The sequence below is a fragment of the Callionymus lyra genome, chromosome 14 (assembly GCF_982586985.1).
Source record: "Callionymus lyra chromosome 14, fCalLyr1.hap1.1, whole genome shotgun sequence".
In the NCBI taxonomy this organism is placed as follows: domain Eukaryota; kingdom Metazoa; phylum Chordata; class Actinopteri; order Syngnathiformes; family Callionymidae; genus Callionymus; species Callionymus lyra.
Window position 1 is genome coordinate 7,434,165 of NC_141831.1, and position 23,555 is coordinate 7,457,719.

At 34.6% G+C, this 23,555-nt stretch overlaps 1 protein-coding gene across 1 annotated transcript in view; it reads left to right on the top strand.

Moving 5' to 3' along the window:
• fat3b (FAT atypical cadherin 3b) overlaps positions 1–23,555 on the top strand; it is a 202,630-nt gene that overhangs the window by 92,992 nt on the left and 86,083 nt on the right. Inside the window, 11 exon segments of the mRNA XM_087806803.1 lie at positions 91–366; positions 445–655; positions 719–933; positions 9,321–9,479; positions 9,553–9,674; positions 11,623–11,805; positions 11,877–11,991; positions 12,058–12,339; positions 13,896–14,246; positions 18,446–18,619; positions 19,929–20,462. Of these exon segments, the coding sequence (XP_087662929.1) occupies positions 91–366; positions 445–655; positions 719–933; positions 9,321–9,479; positions 9,553–9,674; positions 11,623–11,805; positions 11,877–11,991; positions 12,058–12,339; positions 13,896–14,246; positions 18,446–18,619; positions 19,929–20,462 (2,622 nt within the window).

Consider the following 23,555-nt stretch of genomic DNA (forward strand, 5'->3'; position numbering starts at 1 on the left):
GGATCAGGAATGAATTCCGTCCACACAGGCGCTTGATAACGTGTCGAAATATTTACTGGTGTTCCTCCAGCTAAGAACCGTCTCCTGCAGGTCTTCATCCGAGTACAAGACAGCAACGACAACCCCCCGGTCTTCTCCCAGCCGGCCTACGACATCAGCGTCTCCGAGGACACGCCGGTGGACGTGGAGCTCCTTCGTCTCCGGGCGTCCGACATGGACGAGCGAAGCCGCCTCAGCTTCTCCATCTACGGCAGCGTGGACCCGGCCAGCATGAGGCTGTTCCGGGTCAACCCCAGCACGGGGATCGTCTACACCGCGGACCTGCTGGACTACGAGGCCCGAACCCAACACATCCTCACCGTGATGGTGGGACCCGATGATTACGTCGGCTGTATGACTTCCTGCTTCCGCCGCCGTTTTAATCTCTCCGGTCTCCCGCCGCAGGTCAAAGATCAGGAGTTCCCATTCAACCGCGATCTGGCCCGGATCCTGGTGGCGGTGGAGGACGCCAACGACAACATCCCTTACTTCACCAGCACCGTGTACGACGGCGTGGCCTACGAGTCGTCGCCCGTGGGCACGCCGGTGCTGCAGGTGACGGCGCTGGACAAAGACAGCGGGATCAACGGCCAGCTCACGTACTCCATGGAAGCAGGTACCTGGAAGCTGGCGGCTATTTATGAAACCGCGAGTTCTTAATCTCTCTCCGCTATTCCAGGGAACATCGGCGGTGTGTTCGGCATTGATAACGCCACGGGCCTCGTCTTCATTGCCAGAAATTTGGATATTAACCACGTCGGCTTTTATGCGCTGACGGTCCGCGCCACCGACAGCGGATTTCCTCCGTTGATGGCCACGGCGTCGGTTCGCATCTCTCTGACGCTCTCAGACTTTTCCAAGCCCAAATTTTCCCAGAAGGAGTATCAAGCTGAGGTAAGGAGGAGGAGGAGGTAGCTGGAGATGTAAATGCTCAACAGTCTTTCTTTCAACTTCCTTTGTGTTTCCATTTGAAGAACAGAATCACACCGATTACATCAAAGGAATTTTCGCTTAGATTGTAGTAATTCTGGTGATTTTAACATTATAATCTGACTTTTGGGGTTCATTTTGCATTTCAACAAAAATACTGGTTCATAAAGTCAAGGTGTAGCAGATTTATAACAACAAAAGAAATACATTAATTGCGAAAAAGTCCCTCAGAAATCCATAAAACATTCAAGAAAAACAATAAATTTGAGTTGAATTTGAGAGGCCTTTAAATATTAATGAAATATGGATATCTGATTCAACATTGTAATTAAATTTCCAGTGGGATTTTTGTGGATTGCATTTCAATTTAGTAAAGTTTAATATAGTAAAGATAAAAAAGAAAAACAAAATATAGATCTAAATCACCAAAAATACATTAAACATTAAAGAAAAAATATATAAATCAATAACATTAGCTGGAGTTGAGTTTGATCTACTCATCTTCCTCTTCACTTTCCTCCCTGCCTCCTTCTCTTTTACTCATTTAACTCTCTTTTCTATTTTCTCTATCTTGTCCTCAAATATTATACGGATCATTATATCATTTGTCCAGGATTTTCTTTTTTTACTCTCCTGATTTGAAGAACAAAATCACACCGATTACATCAAAGGAATTTTCGCTTAGATTGTAGTAACTCTGGTGATTTCAACATTATAATCTGACTTTTGGGGTTCATTTTGCATTTCAACAAAAATACTGGTTCATAAAGTCAAGGTGTAGCAGATTTATAACAACGAAAGAAATACATTAATTGACAAAAACATTCAAGAAAAACAATAAATTTGAGTTGAATTTGAGAGGCCTTTAAATATTAATGAAATATGGACAACTCTGGTCTGATTCAACATAGTAATTAAATTTCCAGTGGGATTTTTGTTGATTGCATTTCAATTTAGTAAAGTTTAATATAGTAAAGATAAAAAAGAAAATCAAAATATAGATCTAAATCACCAAAAATACATTAAACATTAAAGGAAAAATATATAAAATCATCATTTTAATCTATTCATCTTCCTCTTCACTTTCCTCCCTGCCTCCTTCTCTTTTACTCATTTAACTCTCTTTTCTGTTTTATCCATCTTGTCCTCAAATATTATACGGATCATTATATCATTTGTCCAGGATTTTTTTTTTTTACTCTCCTGATTTGAAGAACAAAATCACACTGATTACATCAAAGGAATTTTCGCTTAGATTGTAGTAACTCTGGTGATTTTAATATTATAATCTGACTTTTGGGGTTCATTTTGCATTTCAACAAAAATACTGGTTCATAAAGTCAAGGTGTAGCAGATTTATAACAACGAAAGAAATACATAAATTGCGAAAAAGTCCCTCAGAAATCCATAAAACATTCAAGAAAAACAATAAATTTGAGTTGAATTTGAGAGGCCTTTAAATATTAATGAAATATGGACAACTCTGGTCTGATTCAACATTGTAATTAAATTTCCAGTGGGATTTTTGTGGATTGCATTTCAATTTAGTAAAGTTTAATATTGTAAAGATAAAAAAGAAAAACAAAATATAGATCTAAATCACCAAAAATACATTAAACATTAAAGGAAAAATATATAAAATCAATAAAATGTGCTGTAGTTCATTTTAATCTATTCATCTTCCTCTTCACTTTCCTCCCTTCCTCCTTCTCTTTTACTCATTTAACTCTCTTTTCTGTTTTATCCATCTTGTCCTCAAATATTATACGGATCATTATATCATTTGTCCAGGATTTTTTTTTCTTACTCTCCTGATTTGAAGAACAAAATCACACTGATTACATCAAAGGAATTTTCGCTTAGATTGTAGTAACTCTGGTGATTTCAATATTATAATCTGACTTTTGGGGTTCATTTTGCATTTCAACAAAAATACTGGTTCATAAAGTCAAGGTGTAGCAGATTTATAACAACGAAAGAAATACATAAATTGCGAAAAAGTCCCTCAGAAATCCATAAAACATTCAAGAAAAACAATAAATTTGAGTTGAATTTGAGAGGCCTTTAAATATTAATGAAGTATGGACAACTCTGGTCTGATTCAACATAGTAATTCAATTTCCAGTTGGATTTTTTTGGATTGCATTTTTTTGGATTGCATTTCAATTTAGTAAAGTTTAATATAGTAAAGATAAAAAAGAAAAAGAAAATATAGATCTAAATCACCAAAAAACCATTAAACATTAAAGAAAATATATATAAAATCAATAACATTAGCTTGAGTTGAGTTTGATCTACTCATCTTCCTCTTCACTTTCCTCCCTTCCTCCTTCTCTTTTACTCATTTAACTCTCTTTTCTATTTTCTCTATCTTGTCCTCACCTTTAATACGGATCATTATATCATTTAAAAACATCATTGTCCAGGATTTTTTTTTTTACTCTCCTGATTTGAAGAACAAAATCATGCTTATTACGTCTAAGGAATTTCCCTTTAAATTGTTGTTACTCTGGTGATTTCAACATCATAATCTGGATTTTCTGTTTTTTTTTGCATTTCAACAAAGATACTGGTTCATATAGTCAAGGTGGAACAGATTTATAAACAAGAACAACAAAAGAAATACACAAATTGCCAACAACTCACACAGAAATCCATAAAACATTCAAGAAAAACAATAAATTTGAGTTGAGTTTGAGAAGCCTGACCCTTGGCTGGAGTCTAGAGATCTTGATTTTAAAAATCAAAGGGATTTTCCTTTAAATATTAATGAAATATGGACAACTCTGGTCTGAATTCAACATTTTAATTCAATTTCCAGGGTGATTTTTGTGGATTGCATTTCAATTTGATAAAGCTTGATATGGTAAAGATAAAAAAGAAAAACAAAATATAGATTTAAATCACCAAAAATCCTTTAAGCATTAAAGAAAAAATATATAAAATCACTAACATTAGCTTTAGTTGAGTTTGATCTACTCACTTCATCTTTACTTTTCTCCCTGTCTCCTTCTCTTTTACTCATTTAACACTATTTTCTATTTTCTCCATCTTGTCCTCACCTATTATATGGATCATTATATCATTTAAAAACATCATCGTCCAGGATTTTTTTTTTTAACTCTCCTGATTTGAAGAACAAAATCATGCTTATTACGTCTAAGGAGTTTTTCTTCAAATTGTAACTCTGGTGATTTCAACATCATAATCCGGATTTTCTGTTTTTTTTTGCATTTCAACAAAGATACTGGTTCATATAGTCAAGGTGGAACAGATTTATAAACAAGAACAACAAAAGAAATACACAAATTGCCAAAAACTCACACAGAAATCCATAAAACATACAAGAAAAACAATAAATTTGAGTTGATTTTGAGAGGCCTGACCCATGGCTGGAGTCTAGAGATCTTGATTTTAAAAATCAAAGGGATTTTCCTTTAAATATTAATGAAATATGGACAACTCTGGTCTGATTCAACATTTTAATTCAATTTCAAGGGTCATTTTTGTGGATTGCATTTCAATTTGATAAAGCTTGATATGGTAAAGATAAAAAAGAAAAACAAAATATAGATCTAAATCACCAAAAATCCTTTAAGCATTAAAGAAAAAATATATAAAATCACTAACATTAGCTTTAGTTGAGTTTGATCTACTCACTTCATCTTTACTTTTCTCCCTGTCTCCTTCTCTTTTATTCATTTAACTCTCTTTTCTATTTTCTCCATCTTGTCCTCACCTATTATACGGATCATTATATCATTTAAAAACATCATCGTCCAGGATTTTTTTTTTTTTAACTCTCCTGATTTGAAGAACAAAATCATGATTATTACGTCTAAGGAGTTTTCCTTCAAATTGAAGATCTGGTGATTTCAACATTATAATCCGGATTTTCGTTCTTTTTGGCATTTCAACAAAGATACTGGTTCATATAGTCAAGGTGGAACAGATTTATAACAACAAAACAAATGCATAAATTGCCAAAAACTCCAACATAAATCCATAAAACATACAAGAAAAACAATAAATTTGAGTTGAGTTTGAGAAGCCTGACCCATGGCTGGAGTCTAGAGATCTTGATTTTAAAAATCAAAGGGATTTTCCTTTAAATATTAATGAAAAATATCAACAGCTCTGGTCTGTTTCAACATTGTGATTCAATTTCCAGGGGATTTTTTGTGGATTGCATTTCAATTTCATAAAGCTTGATATAGTGAAGATAAAAAAGAAAAACAAAATATAGATTTAAATCACCAAAAATCCTTTAAACATTAAAGAAAAATGAATAACATTTGGTGGAGTTAAGTTTGATCTACTCACTTCATCTTCACTTTTCTCTCTGCCTCCTTTTATTTCACTCATTTTAACTATCTTTTCTATTTTCTCCATCTTGTCCTCACCTTCTTCATCATCATACGGATCATTATATCATTTAAAAACATCATCGTCCTGGATAATTTTTCTTTAACTTTTAATATCTATAACTTTGGTCAGTTTAACATAATAATACAACTTTCACGGTAAGTTTTTTAATTTACTCCTTACCTACAATGCAGATCACTAAGTCATTAACAAACATCATTGTCTAGGAAACAATTGTTTCAAACTTACTTAGACCTCAGATCTTTGTTTGAAGAACAAAATCAGGCGTTCAATGTCAACTTCTGGATACATTTTGGGGGATTCTTTCCATAGCATTATAATACGGTTTTATACAGTAAAGATGGAACAGATTTAAAAAAAAGTCTACAAAAAACTAGACCTAAATCATTAAGAATTCACGCAAAAATCCATTTAAAAAAAAAGTGTAGTTGCATTTGTGATCCTCCTCAGATCTTACTTTCACCCCTGCCTCACCCCAGCTCTACTGCTCTTTTGATCCAACTGAGCCCCAAAGGCTGAACAGATTAGTCAATTGTTTGCTAGAAATCAAACAATGAGTGAAAACACTCTACAGCTAAATGTGGACAAAACTGAAACTCTGGTGATTGCTCCTGGTGATAAGGTTCCAGGGTTGAGTCAGTACTTGGGTGACTTAGGTCAGTCTGTCAAACTGAGCCTGAGAAACCTGGGTGTTGTATTTGATAAAGACATGTCTCTTGTTCAACACTGCAGAAAACTGACCAGAAACTGTTTCCTTCAACTGAGAAAAATCTCTAAACTTAGGAAAATGTTGTCGGAACATGATCTGGAGCTTGTAATCCATGCGTTTGTTTCTTCTCGTCTGGACTATTGTAACAGTTTGTTTTCATGTCTTAACAAGAAGGATCTGTCTCGCCTGCAGTTGATTCAGAACTCTGCAGCGAGAATTCTGAGCCGCTCTAGTAGAAGAACTCACATTTCTCCGATCCTTAAAACTCTTCACTGGCTTCCAGTTTCTTTCAGGATCAACTTTAAAATTCTGGTTCTTACTTTCAGATCTATTCATGGTCAGGCTCCTCCTTACATCACTGATCTGATCCAGCCTTACACCCCAGCTCGGGCTCTGAGGTCTGTGGATCAGAATCTACTTATGGTTCCACGCACACGACTCAGGACCAGAGGAGAGAAATCTTTTCAGGCTGTTGCTCCTAAGCTTTGGAACGATCTTCCTCTCTTTGCTCTTGATGGATCTACTGACTCCTTTAAGAAACATCTTAAGACGTTTCTATTTGTTCAGGCTTTTCCTTGAATTTCTGGAACTCCTGTGTTGTTCTCAGTATTATCTTGATCTTTAAAGTATGTACTTTTTTGAGTATTGTTTTGATTGTTTAAGCGCTTTGTGACCCTGGTCTCGAAAAGCACTATATAAATAAATATTACTTACTTACTTACTTACTTACTTACTTACTTACCCCTGCTTTCACCATTTTTACTCTTTTCTCCATCCTTTCCTTACCTACAATACAGATCACTATATCATTAACAAACATCATTGTCCATAAAAAAACTTGTTTTTCTTAAAACACTTTGTTGAGCTCAGATTATGATTTGAAGAACAAAATCATGTTCATTTCATTGAATTGTAGTTAATTTACAGTGAATCTTGTGATTGTTTTTTACTTTAACCTTTGAATTTCAATACAATAATGTTCAACGTAGTAAAGATTAAACTGATTTATATATATATATATATAAAAAAAAATCAGAATCAGAATCAGAATCCTTTATTTGTCCCGCGAGGGGAAATTCGGTTTAAACAGCAATGTACAAAAAATAAAAACACCCAGAAATGAAAATAAAATGAAAAAAATCTAAATAGAATAAAAATCTGCCCTATATTATATATATATACACTAACATATTTACAAAATATATTTACAAAAATAACAAGAAGAAAAAGAATAGGTGCTGTTAAATAGACATGGATTCATTCACAAATCAAAAAATAAATATAAATTCAATTTGTGGGCGTTTAATTTGAGACACATGATCTACTCCTTTCATCTTTACTTTTCCTCTTTCTTCTCTTTCACCTACTTCTTTAGTTCTTAACTACAACATCGATCACTCCATCGTCAACAAACAAATAGATGATTTTAATCCTCGTTTTCATAACCTTCCTTACGAAACACGCATCACGATGTGGTTCAATCTTTAAGACCAGATCAGTTGATGGAGATGCACCGACGTAACAACCATGATTGATGAAAATGAAACGACCAAATCTATATATACACCCACCAGGAGTTCAATCCCTTCGTGTTAAACCGGCCCGTTGGTATTTCTCCGGCTATTTTTAACGACACGGAGGAATTGAATGGATCATCAACTTGTCTGGATTAAAGCGGCGGGTCTTATCCCAAAATCTATAAATCACCTGCAGACTGGACTGACCTCATCCGCCAGACGTTTCATCTGGACCAGGAGATGGGCTCGCATCCCTCGCCAGGAATGTTTTCCTCGATTCTCCGTTACATCTTTATAGATGTGTAGATTGTGTTCACGACTTCTTCTCGTGCTCCGGGCGCTTTTCTCTCCGAGCAGCACGGAGACAGATCTGTAAAATCCTACGGAAAATACATATTTGTAATGAAATGCAAGTTCGGGAATTTGCATTTCCAGAAGAAAATGCAGGTTAAATGTTGAATCTGCTGAATCAGTAAAGTGTAATACTAGAAAGTATTAGTATTCGAAGTCAAATGTGTGGAAACAGTGGGAATTATGGAATAAAGGAAAAAGACTGACGTGAAAACGTTGAAATAAAGTGAAAAAAGTTGAGAAGAAGAAAAGCAAGAATTTGCAGTAGAAGTAGAAGAAGAAGTAGTAGTGGGAGTAGAAGAAATATTATAATTAGTAGTAGAAGTAAAAGAAGTATAATTAGTAGTAGAAGTAGAATAAGTAGTAGTAGTGGGAGTAGAAGAAGTAGTATAATTAGAAGTAGAAGTAGTAGAGTTTGCAGTAGAAGTAGAATAAGTAGTAGTAGAATAAGTAGTAGAAGTAGTATAATAATTAGTAGTAGAAGTAGTATAAGTAGAAGTAGTGGGAGAATAATTAGTAGTAGAAGTAGAATAAGTAGTAGTAGAATTAGTAGGCTAACTAGTATAAGAATTAGTAGTAGAAGTAGAATAAGTAGTAGTAGAATTAGTAGGCTAAGTAGTAGAATAATTAGTAGTAGAAGTAGTATAATAATTAGTAGTAGAAGTAGAAGTAGTAGAAGTATTATAATAATTAGTAGTAGAGGTAGAAGTATTATACGAATTAGTAGTACAGGTAGAAGTAGAATAACATTTAGTAGTAGAAGTAGAAGTAGTGGGAGTAGAATTTGTAGTAGAAGTAGAATAAGTAGTAGTATAATTAGTAGGATAAGTAGTATAATAATTAGTAGTAGAAGTAGTATAATAATTAGTAGTAGAAGTAGCAGAAGAATTAGTAGTAGAAGAAGTATACAATTTAGTAGTTGAAGTAGAAGTAGTGGGAGTAGAATTTGTAATAGAAGTAGAATAAGTAGTAGAAGTAGTAGTAGAAGAATTAGAAGAAGTAGAAGGAGTGTGAGTAGTAGTAGTAGAAGTAGTAGAAGTAGTAGTAGAATAATTAGTGGAAGAAGTTGAGGTAGAAGTAGTTGAATAAGTAATAGAAATAGAAGAAGTAGTAGTGAAGTAGGAGTGGTAGTAGAATAATTAGTAGTAGAAGTAGAAGTAATAGTACAAGTAGAAAAAGTAGTAGAAGTTGTAGTTCCAAGTAGAATTAGTAGTAGAAGTAGGAGTAGAAGTATAATTGGTTAAGTCAGTAGTAGCAGTAATAGTATGATTGTAATTAGTAGTAAAAGTTGAAGTATTTTCTATTTTAATTTTTTCTCAAAAAGAGCCGAACAGACATGATTTTGACTTTGGATCCGCAGAGGCATCAGCTCTGGTTTGTTTCCACAGATAATGGAGAACAGCTCGGTGGGAACGCTGGTCACAAGCATTAGTGCTCTGAGCCGCTCGGCGCTCGTCTTTGACATCGCCAGAGGGAACGAGGAGCACGGCTTCTGCATCAACCACCACACCGGCGTCATCAGCACTCGCAAACCGCTCGACTACGAGGTCTGTTGGCTCTCGTTCCGCCGCATTTTTTTTCTTCTGTTGGTTAATCCTCCGGGTTTTTTGTTTTGTGCAGCAAACAACCTCGTACCTACTGGTGGTTCACGCCTGGAACATGGCCGGGGTGGAGGCCAGCACCACCGTCAGCGTCCAGGTGGGGGACGTCAACGATTGCCCGCCGGTCTTCTTCCAAACTAGGTACCAGAACTTTTCATTTTCAGCTGAAATCCTCCTCATACATGTTGGAATTAACTTCATTATTTAGCTTAGAAACATACTTTTAGAATAAATGATAGATTTTGATATTAAAAATATTGTCTGACTGATTAAAACACATGAATAAATCATTTTTATTTCTAGCTGAAGGGGAAATAATCAGGTCTTATATTCAATCGCCCAGAACCAAACAACTCTAGACTTTGAGACAAAAATTCTGAGCCCCTGTTGCTCAGGAAAGCGTTATATTTTAGTCTAGTTTTTCATTCAAAAATACATTTGGCTGTAAAAATTAACTTTTTAAAATAAAAAGGGAAACTATTCCTTTCTCTGCATTGGTGAACATCAAATAAATGTCAAATATCACAATACAATCTTTAAATAATAGGCAAGAATACAAGTAGTAAAAAGTATTTTGGTCATTTTACTTCAATCAATTATAAGATATAATTATTTTTTTTGTGTTATGGCTGTTGAAAATGTCTTTATTTGTCATTTTGTTTGTTTTTAAGATATTTTCAGAATAATTTTGTGAAAAATATGTCAAATTAAAAGATTGATTTCACTGAAAATACAATTTATGTCAATATTGCTAATATTTTTCCAGCTTGTTGTGTAGATTTTTCAACTGCCAAGTTCCAACTGGGAAAAAATGTTGGATCTGGACAATATTTGCCAAACTTTTCCACACTTTTAAGTGGCAATACTGAATCTTAGTTCTTAATTCTAAGTCAGAATTTTAACTTCTAAGACTTTCAGCTGAGAAATACATTTGTGAAAACACTTGTCGATGAATAGACTTTACTTTCCACAGCAGACAATAGAAGGTACAGGAGTTTCATGGAAGCAAGAACAAAGTGCAAATAAAAATAAAATGTGCAAAGCAATAACAAAGTGCAAATATAAAGTCCATAGATCATAGGAAATAACACAAAGACCTAAAAGGATACAAACATAGAATAATCTCTTCACTCTGCTCATGAATAGATAAAGAAATAAAAAACTTAAATAATAAAAACAAGTGTTGATTACACACATAAATACATGTTTTTTATCTCTAGCTGAAGGCGAATTACTTCAATCGCCCAGAACCAAACAGATCCTTTTGTCTTACAGACAAAACATTCTCACCCCCTGTTGCTCAGGAAAACATTATATTTGAGTCTAGTTTTTAATTCAAAAATAACATTTGGTGTTTTATTGGCTCAAATGACATCAACCTTTTAGAAGTATCTACTTCACCACATGGGTCAGCATTACCTAATGTTAAAATACCACAATCAAATCAAAATAATAATTAAGAATTATTGTAATTCTGACAATTTTACGTCAACCATTTTGTTTATAATTAGTTCATAATTGTTTTCTGAATGTACAGAATTTATTTATTCGTCATTAATGTGGAGTTTCATTATGATTTCGGCTTTTTATTGATAAGAATCTGGCGACAGGATACGCATCACGATACAGCAGCAATATGATACGATATATTGTGATAGTGTAGTAACAAAAAAACATGTGTAGTATGTCCAGTACTTGACTGTGGTGTTGTAGTATTTACAGACCACATGACTCTTGATGAAGTCGTAACTGATTTCATTAGTTTTCAAACGAAAATATTTCGTATCAGCTTTAAAATCTGCTGTAATTACCGTATCCTCTCGTCCTCAGTCATTGTCAGGATCTGTCATTCTTACTTTAGATGCGGTTTAGTCTAGTTTTTCATTCAAAAATACATTTGGTGTGATTTAAAAAAAAAAATGGAATTGTTCCTTCACGTTCGTAGGAGAAACAATATTTACTTTCATCATGAATTCTGGGTAAAGAAAGCGTCTTAACATGTCGAGTCTTAACGACGATCCCGGTCGAGTGAACCCGTGTCTTCTTAACCAAAAACATCCCATCATTGTCACTCCCGTGTCTCCGGCAGCTACGTGGGCGTGATCAGCGAGGCGGCCCCGGTCAACAGTGTGGTCCTGGGGGAAGACGGGCGACCCCTGGTCATCCTGGCGGCCGACGGCGATCGCAACCAAAACGCTCTGCTGGTGTTCCAGATCGTGGACGAGACGGCTCGGATGTTCTTCAGCGTGGACTCCGGGACCGGATCCATCCGGTGCGAGAAGATCCTGAAGCGTGAGGTCATGTGTTATCGCTTGTGTAAGACCTTGATTTTTCGTCTTCTAGGACGATCGCCAGTCTGGACTACGAGACCTTCTCCCAGTTCGTCTTCAAGGTCTATGTCAGAGACAGCGGTCTGCCGCCCAGAAGTGCCGAGATCCCGGCCGAGGTCTCCTTGAGAGTAAGAACCCGACGTCGGACAGAAACTCTTTTCTTTGAATTTATTAAATCTTTGTTTCGCTCTCAGGTGATCAACATCAACGATTCCCCGCCCAAGTTCTCCCAGGACTCCTACGAAACCGTGCTCCTCCTGCCGACCTACGCTGGGGTGGAGGTCTTGAGGCTGGAAGCCTTCGATCCGGACTGGAACGGAGACCTGGACGCGACCTCGGACAAGTCCGTGTCGCCTCAGCTGATCTACGCTCTGGTGGACGCCAACGTGGAGCATTTCTCCGTCGACCGCGACACCGGAGTCGTGACCGTCGTCAATCAGAATCTCGTTAAGGATCGATATCGGTTCAGTGTGAAGGCAAGTTATCTGGGTGTACTAGTTAGTTTGGGGTGTGTATTTGCAAAATATGGAGGTACATATCACGATACAGGAGCAATAAGCTATGATATATTGTGATACTGTAGTAACAAGGATATGTTTTTGTATTGCCTGAGTACTTGACTCTGAATTTAAGCTTTAATTACAATTGGAGGTTTTTATTATTTTTTCGTTTTTATTATACGTATCACAATATAGGGGCAAGGATATATTTGTGGTATTGTCTGAGTACTCTAGTCTGGTGTTAAACTCTGATCATGATTTGGGCTTTTTGTTGGTAAGAATCTGGTGATACGTATACAGTAATACAGGAGCAATATGATACGATATATTGTGATACTATAGTAAGAAGGATGTATTTATTGAATTGTAGAGTACTTGACTCTGGTGTTGTAGTATTTACAGACCACATGACTTTTGACGAAGTCATAACTGCTTTCATTTGTTTTCAAACCAAAATATGTCCAATAATCAGCTTTAAAAGCCACTGTATCCTCTCGTCCTCAGTCAACATGAAAAAGACTAGGGTAAAAAATAAAACATGATTTTTAAAATGATTTATTTAATTTTAATTGCTACAGTGCTGTTGAATATTTCAATACATTGTATCTATACTTTCTAACGCACCAAGGATACAGGGTCAACGATACAATATATTGTGATACTTTAGTAACAAGTATATATGTGTAGTATTGTCCAGTACTTGACTCTGGTGTTGTAGAATTTATAGACCACATGACTCTTGACGAAGTCGTAACTGCTTTCATTTGTTTTCAAACCAAAATATGTCCAAACATCAGCTTTGAAAGCTACTGGAGTCACTGTATCCTCTCGTCCTCAGTCATCGCCAGGATCTTTTAATTTCTAGTGTAAAGTTTCTAAACTTGGATCCAAAAGCATTTTCTAGGCCTAAATTTATTTTCCCCAAAAAATTTCTGTCTAACGAAAGTGTCCAAATATGGATGTGTATCATCTAGAATCTGGCAATACAGTATCACGATACAGGTGCATTGATACAGTGTATTGTGATTCTGTAGTAACAAGGATATATTAGTAGTATTGTCCAGTACTTGACTCTGGTGTTGTAGTATTTACAGACCACATGACTCTTGACGAAGTCGTAACTGCTTTCATTTGTTTTCAAACCAAAATATGTCCAAACATAAGCTTTAAAATCTGCTGGAGTCACTGTATCCTCTCGTACTCAGTCATCTTCGAGAACACTCATTCTTACTTGCTGCGGAGGACGTAATGACTGCTTCCATCAGGCTGCCAGATTTTTAAATTGCAACACGAAAACCCCTGTGAATATTTGAATATTAATTGTAAAAAATTAAAGATTTATACACACTATTGAACTATAAACCAATCAATAACTACGACAAAATGTTTTAAAATCCCCAAAAACTTAAAATCCACACAGTATTGTGAGAAAATATCACCGTGACATCTAAGCGTTTCGATATTATCTCCTCGTCGTCTCTTATAAAATTTCTTTCTCCTAAATTTCATCCAAAATTCCATCTTTCCTCCAGGTCTGGGACGGTCGTTTCTCGGGCGCGGCGCTGGTCACGGTGCTGGTCAGAGACGCAGTGGACAGTGGCCTCACCTTCACCTACCCGGTCTACTTCGCCTCCGTCCCGGAGAACGTCCAGAACGTGACGGTGCTGACCGTGGTCAACACGGTCGGCCATCGCCTCAACGAGCCGCTGACCTACGCCCTCCTGAACCCCGGCGGGCGCTTCGCCGTCAGGAGCACCTGCGGCGTCCTGCTGACGACCGGCGTGCCCTTCGACCGCGAGGAGGAGGCGAGCTTTGAGCTGGTCGTGGAGGTGCGTCGAGAGGACGAAGTTCTACGAGTCGCTCGAGTGACTGTGAGAGTTCAGGTAGGAATTGGTGTTTTTTTTATACATTTCAAGTTCAAACGTCCTTAAATAATTATTTAAATGCTCATTATGTGATGGTAAAATACATCATTTTCTACTTTTCTTGTCTTCTAATGGTAATAAAAGTCTATAGTAGTCTATAGTAATGACATTTATTTCCATGTAGGGGCACCAAAGCAAGTGTGTGTATATATATAAATAAACATGGAAGTTGTCATTTTATATATATATATATGTATATATATATATATAAATAAACATTGAAGTTGTCATTTTATATATATATATATATATATATGTATGTATATATATATATAAATAAACATTGAAGTTGTCATTTTATATACAGTATATATATATATTTATATATATATATATATATATATATATATATGTATATATATATAAATAAACATTGAAGTTGTCATTTTATATACAGTATATATATATATATTTATATATATATGTATATATATATATATATATATATATATAAATAAACATTAAAGTTGTCATTGTATATATTTATATATATATATAAAATTACAAGGAAGTTGTCATTTTCTATATATATATAAATATATATTAAAGACAACTTCCATGTTTATATATATATATATATATATATATATATATATATATATATATATATATATATATATATATATATATATATATATATGACAAATTCAATGTTTATTTTCCAGTCATTTATTTGACTTACAACAAATAATGCAATAACTTTTTTAAATAATTCACTCGGGTTTGACATAATGTCATTTTAGCATCAGCTATGCATTAACATTTTCTACTGCTAGTAATTATTTATTATAACATATGTAAGTAAGTAAGTAATTTGTATTTATATAGTGCTTTTCCAGACCAGGGTCACAAAGCGCTTAAACAATCAAAACAATATTAATAAAATATATAGTTTAAAGGTCAAGATAAAACTGAGAACACAACAGGAGTTCCAGAAAATCAAGGAAAAAGCCTGAACAAATAAAAGTGTCTTCAGATGTTACTTGAAGGAGTCAGTAGATCATCAAACACAGATGTTTCTTGAAGGAGTCAGTAGATCATCAAACACAGATGTTTCTTGAAGGAGTCAGTAGATCATCAAACACAGATGTTTCTTGAAGGAGTCAGTAGATCATCAAACACAGATGTTTCTTGAAGGAGTCAGTAGATCATCAAACACAGAGATGTTTCTTGAAGGAGTCAGTAGATCATCAAACACAGATGTTTCTTGAAGGAGTCAGTAGATCATCAAACACAGATGTTTCATGAAGGAGTCAGTAGATCATCAAACACAGAGATGTTTCTTGAAGGAGTCAGTAGATCATCAAACACAGATGTTTCTTGAAGGAGTCAGTAGATCATCAAACACAGATGTTTCTTGAAGGAGTCAGTAGATCATCAAACACAGATGTTTCTTGAAGGAGTCAGTAGATCATCAAACACAGATGTTTCTTGAAGGAGTCAGTAGATCATCAAACACAGATGTTTCTTGAAGGAGTCAGTAGATCATCAAACACAGAGATGTTTCTTGAAGGAGTCAGTAGATCATCAAACACAGATGTTTCTTGAAGGAGTCAGTAGATCATCAAACACAGATGTTTCATGAAGGAGTCAGTAGATCATCAAACACAGAGATGTTTCTTGAAGGAGTCAGTAGATCATCAAACACAGATGTTTCTTGAAGGAGTCAGTAGATCATCAAACACAGATGTTTCTTGAAGGAGTCAGTAGATCATCAAACACAGATGTTTCTTGAAGGAGTCAGTAGATCATCAAACACAGAGATGTTTCTTGAAGGAGTCAGTAGATCATCAAACACAGATGTTACTTGAAGGAGTCAGTAGATCATCAAACACAGATGTTTCTTGAAGGAGTCAGTAGATCATCAAACACAGATGTTTCTTGAAGGAGTCAGTAGATCATCAAACACAGATGTTTCTTGAAGGAGTCAGTAGATCATCAAACACAGATGTTTCTTGAAGGAGTCAGTAGATCATCAAACACAGATGATTCTTGAAGGAGTCAGTAGATCATCAAACACAGATGATTCTTGAAGGAGTCAGTAGATCATCAAACACAGATGTTTCTTGAAGGAGTCAGTAGATCATCAAACACAGATGTTTCTTGAAGGAGTCAGTAGATCATCAAACACAGATGTTTCTTGAAGGAGTCAGTAGATCATCAAACACAGATGTTTCTTGAAGGAGTCAGTAGATCATCAAACACAGAGATGGTTCCAAAGCTTAGGAGCAACAGTCTGGAAGGATTTCTCTCCTCTGGTCCTGAAGTTCAGGAACCATCAGTAGATTCTGATCCACAGACCTCAGAGCCAGAGCTGGGGTGTAAGTCTGGATCAGATCATTGATGGAAGGTCTGACCATGAATAGATCTGAAAGTAAGAACCAGAATTTTAAAATGGATCCTGAAAGAAACTGGAAGCCAGTGAAGAGTTTTAAGGATCAGGAGAAATGTGAGTTCTTCTACTAGAGCGGATCAGAATTCTGGCTGCAGAGTTTTGTATGAACTGCAGGTTATAACAAACATTCACAAACTTAAATAAAAGGCTTGGAATAAATAAGCACCTGGCGTACATTATTAAGTAGAGTGAGAATTACAAGAACATGGTAGTAGATACTGGATTATATGTAAAAGTACAACGAGTAATGAGATTTGGTTGATTTTGTGAAACAATGATCATAAAATGTCATGTCAGTGACATTTTCAGCCTCATTCCAGTGAATCAATGTGTATCCATACCAACTTCATCATGAGCCGCCTCGTCCTTTCGAGGACCGACATATATACAGATATATTGTAGAGGAAATTAAAAAGAACGCCATGCAATTATCATTCGATCAATATTATCGTTTGCATTAGCGGCTTGTATTCAATGTTTACCATCATCAGCATCAACCTGGCGAGTTTTGAGGGCAAATGAACATCTTAATACTTCAAGCACTGCATTTAAACAGTGAAATAAACCTAAAAAAGTTTTGTATTTTGCTACATTTTTCCCAAACTGTAATTCCTCGTCTTTCCTATGTTTCACCCTTTCCTTGCTGGGCATTTTTAAAGTTGGCTGCCTGACCAAAATTCACCAAACCTCCTTCATGACGTTGATGTAACAAACTTCTTGGCTGTTTCTGACGTCATTTGACCTTTGACACAAGCTTCCAAAATGGCTGCTGTTGTTTACCTTTTACCGTTAGATATTGAACAGTTGAAAAATGTTAAATAACAGTCGATTTTATTAAGTTCCTTCGACGAAACATTTACGCTACCAGTGTTTATTCACACTTTAAAAACCAAGGGCGGTCACTGCGAGTTGTTACCGTCAACACAGGTACATTTTTCAGGGCATTACGGCAAGTGTGGAGGACGATCACGGCAAGTGCTGTGGTTACCGCGGTGATTCGAACCCTGTCTCTATCAACTAAAATAACCTGAATTAAAAATAAATAAATAAAAGATTTGTTGCAAACAGAGATCGTCTTTTATAAAATAAATAATATTATATGTTCTTTTAGGTATTAAAGAAGCATTTTTAATGTTTTACACATAAATAATAAATATATATGTATATATTTATTTTCTGATTCAACCAGAGTACACATCATCAGAAAAATATATTATTTAAATAAATTAAAAGTTTAATTGATTAAGAATGATCATAACAAAAACTGTTATAACATGTAAAAAACTGCATAAGAGAGCAAGAAATGGAGAAAAATATATTTATTCTTTAATAGTTTAGTAATTAATGTATAGACTAATAATACAAATATTTATATACATTTAAATATAAAAAAAACAAGTTTAAATATAAAATATCAATCATTGATTTAAAATGAATGAAGGAACAAAATTAAAAATAAAAATGTTGAGTCAATTTTCATCAACAATGGATTTCAAATATAACTATGTTTTATTTGTTCAAAATCTTTATTTTCAAAGGCAAAAAAAAGTGCCTGAATATATTTGACGGTGAAGAGAAAAACATTTGTTTGTTTCATCGATACTGATCTCAGTTCAGCTCAAAAGATTCAGTCGAAGGGTGACAAGAACGACTCATTCTGCGCCACAGAGAGTGACAAAAATCTCCCAATGATTTGTGAAGCAACAAAATCCTATTAAAATATGTTTGATTTTTGAGTAAACTTTCCGTCTCTCGTTCCCAGGTGGACGACGTGAACGACAACGCTCCGCAGTTCGTGGACCTGCCGTACTATGCTGCTGTGCAGGTGGAAGCTGATCCTGGATCTGCCATCTTCACCGTCTCCACCACCGACAGAGACCTGGGAGTGAACGCAGATGTGACTTATAGCATCAGAGAGCAACACAGGAACTTCCAGGTCAGAGTTTATATATATATATAAAAATATATATCAGTGTCATCAAAATATTGTATTTGTTTTATTTAAATTTAATTATTTTGGGAATAATTTAATTGAATTTTTTTGATATTAAAATGTTGAATATGTTTTATTTTCATAGTTTAATTAAATACTTATTATATAATTTATACTGTATATTTATAATGACATTTGTTTTTGTTAATTTTTGGAATTTATATTACTTCAATAATTTATTAAATAATTTCTTTATCAAAAGTTAGTTTTTTTATTTGAATATATAAAGTTTTTTCCAATTGCAATAATTAATAATTAAAAAAATGTTATAAATATGAATTTAATGCAATACAATTAAATTGGAGAACATAACATTAAAATGCCAAATAAAATAAATGATAAATAAATAAAATAAAAATAACTATAAATGAAATCAAACATTTGTTTCATAGTAATATAAAAAAAATAGACATTATTTCATTTAATTATTTATTTTAACAACTTTTCTATATAGAATTAATTTAATTATTGAATCAAAGCAAATTAAACCTTTAATAAAATAATCTTTATAATTGAATTACCTCAAAAAAAACAATAGAAATTAATTAAAGATATATATAATAAATATATAATAAAAAAAAAAATAGATAAAATGTACAGCATTTGTAATGTTAAATTCAACATCTATATTTATAAGATGTATATATTTATATATATATATATATATATATATATATATAATATTTTGATGGCATTGATATACTTCCCTTCTTTTCTATAGAAATTACGGAATTTATATATTGAATTTGAAAAAAATACTTTTTATAACATAATATATATAATAAAATGACTAAAAAACAATTGAAATTAATTTAAAAAACAAATTGTTTCGACCATAAAAACATTAACATTAAATAAATAAAGTAAATCAAAAAAAATAAATAAAATGAACAGCATTTTCAAACTTCAATATAACAGCTATATTTAAGTAAGTTAGTAATTTATAGTTGTAGACCATTTTTTGTAGACCAGGGTCACAAAGCACTTAAACAATCAAAATTCTGGATCAGATCACTGATGGAAGGTCATAAAATACCATAAATAGATCTAAAAGTAAGAACCAGAATTAAAATGAAAACTGGCAGCCAGATTTAGAAGAGGTTTAACGATCAGAGAAATGTGAGTTCTTCTACTAGAGCTTCTCAGAATTCTCGTTCGAGTTCTGTATATACATGATATTCTGATGGCCTTGATATACTTCCGTACTTTTCTTTTTGAGGGAAAATATTTCTCATAACCTTGTGTTCCTCAGATGAATCCCATCACAGGAGAGCTGACCCTGAAGAGAGCCTTCGAGGCGGATCTGTCCAACGCCGAGTACAAGCTGGTGATCGTGGCCACGGACGGGGGTCTCCCTCCGCTGTCCACCGAGGTGGACCTCCCCGTCACCGTGGTCAACAAGGCCATGCCGGTCTTCGACAAACCCTTCTACGGCGTCACCGTCCGCGAGGACGTCGGCGTCTCCACGGCCGTCCTGACCGTCAACGCCACCAGCCCCGAGGGCCAGACCTCGGTCATCTTCACCGTGGCCGACGGCGACCCCTCGCTGCAGTTCGACATCGGCTTCGACACGGGGGTCCTGAGCGTGGTCCACCCCCTGGACTACGAGGTCGCCCAGTACTACCGGCTCACCGTCAAGGCCACGGACACGCTGACCGGCGCCAAGTCGGAGGTGGACGTGGACGTCCTGGTGGTGGACGTCAACGACAACCCGCCGCTCTTCCAGAACGCCTCGTACTCGGCGGTGCTGACCGAGAACTCCATGATCGGGACCAGCGTCTTGCAGGTCTGTTTGCTTTTCCCTCCTTCCTGTTTGAACTTGAGATTCAAAGGATCCGGATGATCAGGCGCCGGATTATTTATGTACGGGTGCGTAAGGACCCCATTTCCCTAGATATTTCCCAGCGGATTCTCCTGACCTTTGGCGAGTAATAGAACGGGGGGCCGGCGTCGCTCAGCGGAACATGGTCCGGCAAGACAATTCCGCGACACTTCATTATCGGGCGATGCTTTTATGAGCAGCAGGCGGCCATCAGAGCCGCTTACGGTCCTGATGTTTCCGTCGGGTAATCGCCGATGCAATCTGGAAGAGCCGGGATCGACTAGTGATGTCTGACTCATACATGAGGGTCTTAAATAGATGTTGTACTCTATTTAATTATCAACAAAACCTTCTTTTCATTGAAATATCGACATAGCCCTGCTAACTGAAAACACTTTTTGGAGATCAAATCTTGTTTACTATAACCACGCCCACTCTGCTGCGATTGGTCAAACGTTGAGTATTTGTCATCGACCAGGGAAGTCTACCGCGAACAAGGGACTCGTTGTATAAACAAAGCGGAGGAGCGATTACAGCTGGCCGGAAAAGAAGTGAAGCCATTATTGCGTCATAATGAACTCTCGTAACCTCTCGTTCGCCCAGATTTCAGGGCAACTTTATAAATTAATACGTTTAAAAACATGGTCATGATGAAGGATTTACTGCGTCTCATATAACATTTATTGTTATATATTAATATCAAAAATAGTACTTTTGAGCTCATCATGATGGCCATTTTAATATCGACATTGTTTCAATTAATTATTCAATAACAATAAAAGTTACTTTTCTTTATAGTAATTATTGAATCAAAACAAATTAAACCTTTAAGTAGAGAATATTTATATTTAAATAACAAAAAACGGAAAAGCAATATAAATGAATTAAAGAAAATGTTGATTCAACTATTAAAACAATTAAAATAAATCAAAAATCAATGAAATGTACATTTACTACATGTCATTCAGGAGAGTTGTAGTTTCTCGTTAGTTGGTATCTTTTAAAAAAGGTAAAAAACTATATTTATAAATAAGTATTTCGGAAAAAGAAATTGTGATAAGTGAGGATGAGGATGGATGAATTGTTGTAAATGGTTATATTGATGTTAAATTAGTATATGGTTAATAATATATCGTATATATTGTGTATTTATATTGATTTATTTGCATATATACATTATAATATATTGATAATATATACAAGACAAGATATTTGTTATGTATTGCTATAAGTCATGGGTGGGCAATTCAAATTCTTAAGGTAAGGTAAGGTAAGATAAAACTTTATTGATCCCTCAGGAGGTCTCCTTCGGGAAATTGTTTTTTACCAATAGCCAGCAATTTTTCATAAACAATAAAAAATAATACATAAAAAATAAAATAATAAGAAGAACATAAAGAGGAAGAACAAGATGTTCAAGGGCCACATTCAATTCTGTTGATGTTGTTAGGGGCCGTCAAGAAAAGAGAAAGACGAAAAAATCCCTAAAAAAAAATGAAATGCGTCATTAGGCCGTGACATTTATTACACTAAATAACCTGCAATTTTATTCTTGTATAGATTAGTTTTTTTCAAAACATTTCTTTAATCAACTTAAACTAAAAAATGTTTAAAGGGATTCATATATACTCTAAAAAGTACACGCAAAAAGGAGGAAAGTGTTGTTGTGAAAATGTATATTAATAATAAATCCCAAATACATTTGTTAATGCATTAGAACCATTTATACATGATCATACTTTGACATTACAATGGCCACATAAATACAGTCAAATTATATTATTATATTACAGCTTGTATATTATGTATTTCTGTAGATGTATGTGTATAAATATGTGCTAATAACTAAAGAGTAATTAAAGTAGAAAAATAACTTGTTTGTGTTCTGTTATGTTTTCTGTATTAATATTTATTTATTTTGTATTTACAAATAATCACACATCATTTTAGACATGTTCAATTATAAATAATTAATTTGCATCAATACGTACAGTATTCTAAGTTTGTATTCGTCCAATTTTTCATCCCATCCGTTTAAAAAAACAACTCAAAAGTTACTTTCCCGTTCGTGACATCCAGAGCTAACGCACAGCTTCCTTGAATGTGAAGGAGCTGACTCAGCGTTAAGCGGCATCACAGGAAAGGGCACCTCTGCTGTGCTCTGTGAAGTTTTCCAGGAACGCTCACTTAACGGCTAAATAGTCGTCGTAAAAAAAAACTCTGATGATTTACTGCCACAAAAACGGTAGCAAAAGTGAAACGCTCGGGTCCAGAATGTTAATCCAGACGAAAACACATAACGACCGAAGAAATAATGCGATGTTTCCTCACAACTTACAGCTGCTTTATGGCGAGATATTTCATGTTTAATACCCACTTAATAACGTTTTAATTTAACCGTGACTTAGATTGAATACGAGGAGCTCAAGTCTGACCAACAGCAACAATTGTTTCGGCCTCTTGTGTGCGTTAAAGAAATAAACAAAAGAAGATGAAAAAAGGTTTGTCTTAGTTAATCGCACCAATATATTTGGTACATTTAGAGGAAGTTGTCAAGAGTTTTTAAAGTATTTTTTTGTACATATATATCCTGATAATAATGTAAATATAAATACAAAATAATTCAATACAAATTTCTCAATTATGTCAAATGTTGAGAAAGTTAAAAAATTGTTTAGAAATATTTTATTGATCCAAATTGAGAAGTATAATTGGCAAAAATATTTTTTTGGGTTTGTTTAGATACATCTTTGAGTCTTGTTTGATATAGAAAAAACTCTTAAAAGACTTTATTAATAAGAATAAAAACCTTTTATTGTCAGTGTTGTAAACAAAATATAAAAATGTCTTTGTATGGTTGTGACGGTACAGAAAAAAAAAATGTAATGAACACAAATTGAATAAAATTAGGAGTTTATAAATACTGATTATAATTAAAGTTTAACACAACATAATTCAATTCAAGTTTCTCAATGATATCAATTGCAGAGAAAACGATTGTTTCAAGAAATCTTTAAGAATATTTGTTATTAAAAAAACAACAAAAAAACTGAAAAA